This window comes from Anser brachyrhynchus (genome assembly GCF_964034855.1).
Source record: "Anser brachyrhynchus genome assembly, chromosome: 13".
Taxonomy (NCBI): Eukaryota; Metazoa; Chordata; class Aves; order Anseriformes; family Anatidae; genus Anser; species Anser brachyrhynchus.
Window position 1 is genome coordinate 9,578,038 of NC_137708.1, and position 11,166 is coordinate 9,589,203.

General features: G+C 34.8%; 1 protein-coding gene across 4 annotated transcripts in view; it reads left to right on the top strand.

Moving 5' to 3' along the window:
* Positions 1–10,717, top strand: part of LRCH2 (leucine rich repeats and calponin homology domain containing 2) — a 44,992-nt gene extending 34,275 nt beyond the window's left edge. For 2 of the 4 annotated variants that reach the window (XM_080553743.1, XM_080553740.1), the window contains exons 19-22: positions 707–819; positions 1,960–2,097; positions 2,384–2,461; positions 3,638–10,717. In XM_080553743.1, the coding sequence (XP_080409869.1) occupies positions 707–819; positions 1,960–2,097; positions 2,384–2,461; positions 3,638–3,757 (449 nt within the window). In that variant the 3' untranslated portion in view covers positions 3,758–10,717. The remainder of the gene's footprint in view (positions 1–706; positions 820–1,959; positions 2,098–2,383; positions 2,462–3,637) is intronic. The other 2 variants (XM_080553741.1, XM_080553742.1) reach the window with 1 other exon arrangement.
* The last annotated feature ends 449 nt before the right edge of the window (positions 10,718–11,166 follow it).

The following is an 11,166-nucleotide window of genomic DNA, read 5'->3' on the forward strand; positions in this document are numbered from 1 at the left end:
CTGCTTTTTTTTTGCTCAAAAGCATAGGGTAAAATACTTGAGGATACAGTGGTATTGCTATGCAGGAATTTGTTCGCAAGGATTTTATAAAATACAATTGTTATTCGAAGGGTTTACAAGCATGATGAATAGTAAAGTGAATGGTAGCTAGAGTATTTAAGACATGCTTTTTTAAACAGAGCTCTGAACTGTTGGGTAAGACATTCCATGTTTTTCAGTTAGTGCTTTAATAAGCAATTACTGTGTCTCTGTGTATCACACGGACATATGTACATATATTTAAAAAGTATTCCATTTTAAGTTAGATCAGGGAGTCCTGTTCCTTTCTGTACTTTCCTTAGTCTTTATGCTTGATTAAAACATAATGAAAACACTTTCAAAGCTAGCTTGCAAGATACGCTTGCAGAAGTACAAATGGAATCATATACCTTAGATATTTGAATATTAAAGCCTATTCTGTCTCTAAAGTCTATTCTACGTCTGTTTTCTAGTAACCCAGTTCCACTTAAATAGGATAGTTTGTGTATTTTGTTTGAAAAGCAAGTTTCATAGACAGCGTCTTTTACATCGCAATACTGAAATATATTTATTCTGTAAAGTGCCATAGGTTTTTTTACCCACTGTTATCCCTGGAGATATTCCTCCCCATCATTACTTAAAAAAATAAATCTGAATTCTGAAAACTAACTTTGCTAATGTTCAATAGCTTTCAGCCGTGCATCTCGCCAAGACTATGGAGCAATGGATCCTGGATTTACAATGAGGAGGAAAATGGAGCATTTAAGGGAAGAAAGGGAGCAAATAAGACAACTTCGCAATGTATGTACCATTGTTTATGATGTGGGTGCAGTATGTTTAGTTTGTACCACAACTCAAACCTTTGTAATAAAAGCCTGCAAGTCATTACAGATATACAAAGGTGTCTCTGTAGTGACATTCCTTTCCAAGCAATTTTATCTAACAGGCTCCATTGTTACTATTTTTTGGTCCAACCAAAACAGGAACCAGGAACTAAATGTTTTTAGTTTAGGAAAATGAAATGAAAAATGAAAGGGTTTTTTTTTTAGGTTTTTGGTGTTCTTAGGGAGACCATAGGTCTGCTTGTGTGTGCTATTTGACCTGAGATTTGAAGAAAGCTGGTCATAGTCTTCTGAATACTCAAATGCTTTTTGAGTGTAGAAAGTTGCTACAAATTGCATAATACTGAATAGAATCTAAGTGTCGGAATTCTGGTAATTTTTTTCTGCCCTATATAGTTCTGTTCTTAAGATATTTAACAACTGTAGTTGACTAAATCTACCATGAATGATAAATACTGTTGTAGCAGCTCTGCTTTCAAGGGCAGTACTAACTTTAAGTGTGTCTTTGGAGGCTGTTTCTGCCCTGTCTGGTCCACTTCCTGAGCAATTAAAGCTTGTTGGAATGGGATAAAACATTTCCTACTTCCTTTCTCTTGCAACACAAGTGTGGGTACTTCTTGGCCACCCTTTCCTCAGCTATTTAACTGCTACTTGCATGAATGGCTTTACTTTGGGATTGTGACTTCATCAGTGGTTGTGATCCCTCCTCCTAGTAAACTTGCATGTGATTTCAACCCACAAATTCCTCCCACTAACAGCTGATGAGGGATTTAGCCTAACATTTTGCTCTTAAATTCTGTGCTTTCCTAGGAGTAGTGGGTTCATCATAGGGCTTTGAGAGCTCTATCATGGTAGTTGCTGGCTGAATGTCTGTCAACGTATATGGTTGTGTCATTTAAAAAAAAAAAAAAGCAAAGGGAATTATAAGCTCAATGATGCAGAGAAAAGTATTGTTGTACTCAGTGAAGTGTGGATTGGTTCCATTTACTTCATGTTAATATTAAAATGCCTTTTTAAAACTGCATGCTTTAAAATACAGTCGATTTAAAGTAATAATTAGGTAATGTTGAAAGTAACTTATTTATGGGCTTTTTAACAGAATCTTGAATCAAGGTTAAAAGTAATTTTGCCAGATGATATTGGAGCAGCATTGATGGATGGAGTAGTTCTTTGCCATTTAGCCAATCACATAAGACCACGCTCTGTTGCCAGCATTCATGTACCATCGCCAGCAGTGGTAAGTCGCTTATCTTACTTTTGTTGCATCTTATGTGAAAATAAGCTTTTGAAGTTCAATACTAAAAAATCATGTATCATATTTGCTATACTAACTGGCTACATTCCTCACTTCAATTTTTCTTCAAGAAGCATTGAACAAGGCTTAGTTTAGTTTAGCTGTTTTTTTATACTTGAATCTTCATTGAACTTGTTCTAGTTTCTGCTTAAGCAACTGTTACTGAATTTGCAGAAATATACAGTCCTTCACAAATATGTGATGAAAATCTAATATCCTGTCTTTACAGCCTAAACTCAGTATGGCAAAGTGCCGAAGAAATGTTGAAAACTTTCTTGATGCTTGTAAAAAATTGGGTGTTCCACAGGTATGCTAATTGTTTTATTGACTAATATAATCACAGAAAGTGTGTCAGCAAATACTGCAGTTGATTTTTTTTTCATGGGGGCAGAAAGGGAGCAGTAGTGATTATTACACTGACCAGGGAACTTAAAGGTATAAAAAAATTTGTCTCCCTGGCCTTCTGGCCTGTGGTGTGAACTTTGAGGAAACTATGGGTTTCCAGTTATTTCCCAATAGCACAAATACTGACTTCCCTTTAAAATAAAATATCGTCTAAACAAAAGAACTGATGTGAGAGGATGATGTTGTAATATTTAAGTCTTTTGTTTAGCAATTCATTTTGGCAGGAATTTCAGTGTATGCCTAGTGAAAACCCTGCAGTTAAAGAAATATATAACCTAACTGCAGTTGTAGCTCACTATTCATGCTCCTTTTGCCCAACTTCCATACTTTTCCCCTTGCCATACTTCTCTGTGCAAGAGAAAAAAATGAAAGACCAAAACATTTCCTGTATATTATGAGACACACAAAACTCACCGCATTTCAGTGGAACAAGAAAACAGATTAATGGATTTAAAACCCTGGGTTGCTGCTCTGCCACAGCTTCCATCTTGCATGGAGCCACAGGACTTTCAGAAGTCAGGGATGCAGAGATTCACCTCCTGAGTTCCGTATAGCACCATCTAACAGAGGGGAAGAGTATTTAACTTCTGCTGCAAAAGTCTTTTGAAACTGAAAGATGACTTCCTTGGAGAATGATTCATTACTGAGGGCCAAAGTCTGTCAGCGCTTCTAAGAGGTCCCAAGGGGAAAATTAGTAATATGCTTCCAAAACAGCGAAAGGAAGAAGCAGACCAGCAGTGCCCATCAACCTGATTTTCTTGCTTTACTTTTGTAAAGAATGTCTTTGGTTTTAGGGAGTTAGCACAGTACTTATGTATCTTAGCTTAATATTTTAAGTAAATGTTCTTTTTTTGCTAATTTCTGCATTCATAATTAAGTATTTTTTTTCACAATTAAACAGTCAGATCATGGATATAATTTCTGAGTGTTCTGTTACTGTAGAGAACAATGTGCAAAATTTAAAGCCGAAGACATTTTCTATGCAAATGTGTAACGTGTGACTTCAGAGAGAATGCTTTTGTTACCTAGCTTGGAAAAAGTGAATCAAGCTTAACGCATGTACTACTTTATTTTACAGGAGAGACTTTGCTTGCCCCATCACATTCTGGAGGAAAGAGGCCTTGTAAAAGTTGGCCTCACTGTTCAAGCTCTGCTTGAACTGCCTACACTGAAAGTATCTCAGCTTTCCTCCATGTAACATGACTTCTTGGAAACTAGACAACTTACCGTTTGATTTGTTGGATTGCTCTGGAGCAGTTCAGCTTCCTACACGGGAACATCCAAGCCATCAAAAACTAATATCTGTCCAGATGCTGTAGAGCGCCTTACTTTGAAGTTGGACATGAAAACCTTGGAGTCAGCTGACGTTAAAAGACCATAATGATTTTTTGTCTTCTGGATGCACAAAGAGATTTTGGTAGCATCAGGTTCTCTTTCCAGTTCATTTAAGTTAAAACCTGCCATTTATCATCTCAGAGTGTTACAGTTAAATGCTGGATTTCTTTTTCTACATGGAAAATGTTTGAATTAGTTTAGAAGTACAAAACCTGATTCCCCCTTGCTTGAATGATTAAAGTCAATCATTTGATTCAAAGGTAAAACAAAAATGTAGCGATGGTATGATGGTAAAAATACAGTGACTGATAATTGTAATCCACTTTCATTCTCTCAGAAAGCTTTATGTGTGTTCTTTATTTTTTTTTGCACTCCTGATTGTAATTTACGCACTTCCAACATTGCCAGTATTTAGTCTGAGTGTATGGTGATTACACAAAACAGTATAGAATGGGAAAAAGGACACATTGAGTTTTTTCCAGTCTTCTAGGTTGGTGCCAAATATTTTTTTCAGTTGTACTGTAGATTGTTTACATGTGAAGTGCCTGTGTAATTGATAACTCTTAATAGTCTTAAACATTTTTGAAACTTCTTTGTTTTAAAATAGATAAAATGGGAATTTTTAAATATTTTAATAGTTTTTTGTAAAATCAATACGTGAAGATTTAAGTAATACTTCACATTTTTGATGTTGGGTGTTTTACGTTTGTTGCACAATTGATAATTCTGTTGTCTAATAATTAGAAAATACTGTAAATACACTTTATTTATGATATTTAATTTGATAATACTTAATCATTTTTTGGTTTAATGTATTGTTGGATAAACAAAACTGTCTACTTTTCTTTGTTTGAGGCAAACAAATATACATGGTGAGTAAGATGAGGACTAGTAATGCATACAGAATAATTTAGGACATTTTGATAAAACTGCCCAAATCTCAGGTTTATGCTGTGACTTTCAGGATTTTATGTAATAATGCTCCTGATTTTACTTTACATTTTTACAAGAGGTATATCCATAATTTAGTCGAGAAATCTGTGTTTATCTTCATAGTGTTTACAGGATTTATTGTGTAATTTACAGAAGTGTGTGGCATAGCACACAAATTAGTTTGTACAAATGTCACTTTGTTGAAACATTAGACTTTTCTGGCCAAATTTAAAAGAAATTCCCACTGTGGTGTTCTTTTTGAAACTTTTGAGTTTATGCATTTGCTTACTTCTACGCAGATTCTTGGTTTTTGAGAACATTCTGAACCAACTCACAGTTGAGTTCCTTTCCAAACAAGTTGCAAATAATTTCAGTAGTAACACTGTAGTAAAACAGTAGTAAAACTGTTTGAATTAGTTTTTTCTTCACGAATGGGTAGCTCAAATAAAAAAAAAAAGTTTTGACTGTCACAGATTTTCTCTTTTAGGCTAAGTTAATTTCGATGAAAGTATATGTTTGCCTATTGTGTAACAGGATTTGATTCTGTTCTTTCCAATTCGTCAAGAAGCCATTTAAGGCTTCACAGCTCATTGAGAAGCCTTAAAACTGTGTTTAAAAGGTGTAAAACTTAATTTGCAAAGTCCTAGATCTAAATCTTAGTTTCTTTAAATAAAATATGTATGTAATCTATATTGCTTTGACCTTTGAAACATGGTATTTACTGTATCTCTAATTGGGTTTTAAATCATTCACATAATACTTACTTTAACAATTTAAATTATTTTTTACAAAAGGCAGTATCTGAAGTCATGCTAAGACTAAAATGAAAAAATAATATATTAAGCAGACTTCTTGTTACTGTGTGCTACATTTGAAGAACTCATTCAAAAGGAGTATTTCATTGTCTTTCAATTCCTTGCTATGTGGTATTTGATGGCAATGACAGTAATGAAGTTCTGCTTCAGTATGCTAGCCATAGAATTGATACCTGTAAATTGCCACTTTAAATTATCTAACTTAAACCAATCTACACTACTATTTAATTGCCATTTAAATGTTATCTTAAAGTAACACTCTTATCCAAATAGCAATAAATTTATGAAGTTATCATATCACAGTGTAAACATTTAAGAATTCCCTTGATGTATCATGCCAGATCAGTTATCTTAGCATATTACTTCCTAAGTAACATGAGAACTGGATATGGAACTAATGTACTCATTTTGAATTGTACCTCTGAAATTGAAAACTACGGAAATAACATGTATTTTTTTAACTACTTTAGAATTCTTCCCCACGGGTTTGCTAGGACCAGTCTGGCTTTGCTGTTCTTTGGAAATTATGGCCTTCTTAATGCTTATGGGAAAGGATATTCGTGGTACTTAGAGGATTTCCTTCTTAGCATTGCAAAAGTTAAGGCCTTCCAATATCCTTAGGAACAGTCTGAGAAAAGGTCTGCTATGCCTAGATGAATCTTCTCTCATCTTTCTTTAGGTGCTTCTACAAATAATCCTCTGAAGTAATGATACAATTAGCTGTTACTTTCATGATTTTTAGAAGCAACTGCAAAAGAGATGCTAAAAAAATAATTTGAAGGTAAAATTTTAATTTTGAAGAAGCATATGGGAATTGTTCCTGTCCTCCCTGTACAAGAAGTTGCCTACTATCTCCTCACTTTTTGATTCCTAGCATCCTATTTTTGGTTTTGTTTACTGATCTAGTGACTTCACGTTATTCATTACTGCATGTGACCTCCTCCTCCCTCTTTACTTTTTTAAAGTGACTTTTTAACTGTCTTTAGTGAATCCAGAGTCCCTGCTCCAACAATTAGCACAGTTGAGATATTCTTTTCTTATTTTGTTTAGGATGCAATGTCATTACTTAATGTTTGATGCAGCTGATGGATTGTTAAAAACAGAAGCCTAATTCTTATCATAGTCCCTCAGTTTTTCTTCCTTTTGATGTGAAGAAAAGATAACATGAAAAGCTTTAGGAAACTGTATTAAGTTTTCCTAATATATTTGAGTTAACTAGGGTGCTTTTGTTATTGTGGATGCTATACAAAGTTACTGCAATAATGTGATACGAACTGTAAATTGCTAACAGGGTTTCTGCCCTTGTGTATTTTTTCTATTTTCTATTTTACTGGATGCAGCATCTCGCACATGAATGATCTTTTTTTAAGCAATAATGTCTCAGATATTGTGAGATCTTAGAGCAGTGGCACTGAAATAATTAAAGAGTGGTGACTTCAGACACAGTATCTCAGAAATGCTTCCCATCTATGCTATAACACTGCCAGTCCAGTGTGCTAGTTGGAGTATTGCTGGAGACCCAGAAACCTGTCTACACACATGTATCTGAAGGCCTTCAATAGCATAACCAAAAATTAACATTATCATGAAATAGAGGAATAGATTTGAAACAATAAATAACTGACATGAATCATAGGAATTTCTAGGTAAAATCCTAGCTATAATGGAGTCAGTGCGAATTTTGCTCTTGACTTCAGTAAGAGATTTTACTGTTAGATTATGGAACACCTGAGGTAGAGGCAGTGGTGAAACATGACTTAAACTTGTTTGAAGTGAGCAAAGCTTTAGTGTCAATTTCTTGACTAAAAATAGTGATCTGTGGTTAGCAACGGGAAGCTGCTAATGTTACACATTGATTTATATATTTAATACAAATAATCTGATGTGCCATACAGTACTAAGATGGTAGGAAAAATAACTCCTAAGCACTGCTTTCATACTGTGGAATGTATGTCACCTCAAAAAATTACAGGTACCATCAGTTACTTCGCAGTGCTAAAACCTTTATTTCAAATATTTGATAATTTAGCAACACTCTTCTCAGATTGACATAATCTGGCCAAATTAAAAAAAAAATAGAGAAGATACCTATTTTCACTAAAAGCAAATTTCCATGTATCCTCAGTATTGAGGAGAAGGACAAGTTTGGCATTATGTCCTTCTGCTAATTTTAAAAATTTTAGTACAAAAGGTAACTCTTGTATGTAATGCAGCTGCGGTCTCCCTGTTTGTCTCTGGATAGGGCTGTATACCAATGCAGAGGTCAGGTACTTTAATAATGTACCAAAATCTTAGTCAAATAGTAAGCAAAACCTTACTCAATGTTAAGTCGAGATATATATATATATATGTATATATATATATATATATTTAGTGTCAGGATAGTGGATTTCAACTGAATGCAACGTAAGCATGAGTTTTTGAAGGAGTTTTTGCACTTTCTGTGGATAGGAAATTATTTTGTACCGGTAAACAAAATTTCTCTTTTTTTTCCTCACAAAGTCAGGCTAATGCCTGTGTTTATTTTGAGAGGTACATCATATTAAACAGTGACCATTACAACATACAGCTGATGAAATATTTCCAGCTTATGGATAACCCTTTTAAATTATTTTTAAAGAGAAAATGCCACTATGGCCAGGAATTGGAAATAATACAGTTGTCCAAGGAGAGGTTCCTCTGAGTTGCAACATGAGTGTATGTTAAATTGCTTCAGAAGAAAAAGGTTTTTTTGGAAAGAATTAGCAGAGGAAGAAATGTTTCTGAAACTACTTCATGTTGAGGGACACTGGAGGCTGACCAGCTCCTGGTTCATCTTTTAACTTGGACCTTTCTGTAGAGGTTACAGTAACGAGAAGATTGGCATCTTCGTTTTCCCAGAGATTGTTTGATTTTGGACAACTATGCCAGTTCTGCAGGATTCATTGTGTTAATTGTGCAGAGGGCACTGTCCACTCCCAGGCACAGGGTAGGGCACCTCGCTGGTGCCGCATGCCTTCCCTCTGGCCTTCTAATCAGGCGAGGAGCTACAGTGGGCATGTGTGTCAAGGCTTGTCTGGGTGATGCGCCTTCTGAAGGCATCATCTCCTTGCTTTGTGCTGCTGCCTCCTTCTCCACTGGCTGGCATTCTTTTAAATAGATGGTTGCAATCTGAACAAAAAAATCTAAGGAAAGCGATAATATCTAAGAGTAATAGATGTTTGCTAGTATTTACCTTCTACCAGTAAAGACATGCGAGACAGAGAAAGCTTATTCTAGAAACCAGACAACTTCACTTGCTGAAAATTGCACCATGACTCTAGCAGGTTAGGGTCACTTGTCCTCTTGAATGAATAAAAGTGATACTGTTTCCTCTTCAATACGCAGAACACGCTCTGGGATATATGTAATTTAGACATGAGGGAAAGGCCAACTTTTTAATCAGAAATTTTGTCAGATCTTTTTGGTTACCTAATATGAAAGCAAAAAATTCTCTTCCTATCAAGAAAGCACCTTCTGCTGATCTTGTTTGTTAAAATAGAATGTGATGGGCTGAATTCCAGTTTAATCTTGCCACTACAGGAGCAATTCTGGCTCCTGTGTTTTTTACACAATAAACTGCTGCTTTGCTTTATAAATTGTCTTCACGTATTTCACATACTACAGTCCTGACATTATGTATATTAAAACTGTAGTTTTATGCTGTATTTGTTCCATTGCTGTTTTTGACTTCTCCAATATGGGAAGCAAAGGGGATTGCTATAAGCTACATTATGAATTTCTCTGGAAGGAATAGAAGTTATTGTAAAAATGACATCAGGCATTTTATAGCCAACTACAATTTTTAAGAGGGACTTTTACATTTTTTTCCTCATGCATACACATTTTAGAATCCTGATCTTGAAACAAACAAACCAGCTTCAGTAGGTCTTTACACAACTTGCTTAGTCCCTTACCAAACGTTAAAGGAAAAAAATGGCTTGAACTGTGACAGCGTATTAAATTGTTTTGGGAGACTTTCAGTTGAATTCAGTGAGATCAGAATTTCCCTCAATAGTTTTGTAAGTGAGCTAAAACACGAAGTTAGTAATTTAAAATGAATTTGAGGCATTAACAAGGATTTCCTCACTCCTTTCAAAATTGTGTGAAATAAGGCAAACATGATGCTTATTTCCCAGTTCTAACTTTCTGAGGGCAGATTGTGAAATAGCTGCTATTTGGAAATAACCGCAATGATACTTCTTCTTTTGTTTTTAAATACAAGCGAACCGATGAAATCTTTCCAGAATTGCTGTATTCATTTAGGATTTGGTTGTGCCATTCATGGCATGAGAACTCCCACTGTTCAGTATTAAAAGCCTTTCTAGAGCATGTGCAAGATTATGCTTTTTAAATGAAAATGGTAACACATTTGAGTTTACCGAGTTGATGTGATATGGTAAGCATTCCTGCAACTCTGAGAATTCCTAGTTGCAACAATTAATGTCTGTTGTACCAGCAGGTAAATTTTTGATGCTTTTGAGGGGCTTATGGAGGCATTGCAAAAGGGTTGGTTGGTGGATTATGTTGGAAATGTGAATACTCTTTTACTATTGTGTAATGCGTAGAACAAGGAAAATGTGATTGCTTTATAGTTATCACTTGGTATTCAGTTATTTTATTTTATAATTTGTGGTTATAAAACTCAGAAAATACAACATAGCCAAATGATCAATATATAAATGTGTGCAAAACATGACAGAAGTAGTTCTGAGGCACAGTTGGAGAGTGATCATTTAAAAATAGATGCTTAAATTGTGTATATACTTGTAACATCTATTTGATAGCGCAATTCATTTTGCATTTCATGTTCTTGTAAAGTGCATTTTCCACACTTCTGAAGTTTGTCTACCTGTACAATACTGTATTAAGTCTTTTTTTCAGGACTTCCATTATTGCTGGAGCTTCCAACATGTATATGTTTTTTTTGTTGTTTTTGAAAAAATGTTCCTACTGTTATTTTTTGTAAATAGTTTTTTGTATTAAATTTGCATGGATAAAACCCACATTTCCAAAACCAGTGTACATACTATGTGTATAAAATACAAACTGTTTCATAACTCATGTAGTCAATTTATTCAATTTGATTTCACTTCAGTTTTTACATATACTTCAATTTGTACGTATTCGTGGTAAATAATGAGAATTTGTATGTTCTTTCAAATGTATATATTGCCATTTTGGTATGCAATTAGGCAAGTCACTTACCTCTCTAAAGAAATGTTGACTCTTATGCCATGGAGATATATGATACTTCTACACGTGAAGTATGTTAGATTTTTCTGGTTGACCAACAGAAAAATCAATGGTGAGAATAAGCGACGGCAAAGACACGTTCACTTGTAGCAGCGTATTTATTCATTTGCAAGCTTTTCCTGTCTTACACAACATGAAAGCCACCTGATGTCTTCTTACAGCACATCCGTTTGGCACAATATAGTTTTTTTAAAGTAGGATCCGCTTTCCTTCCACACCCTGGGCTAGAGGTAGCAATGGTACAGACCAC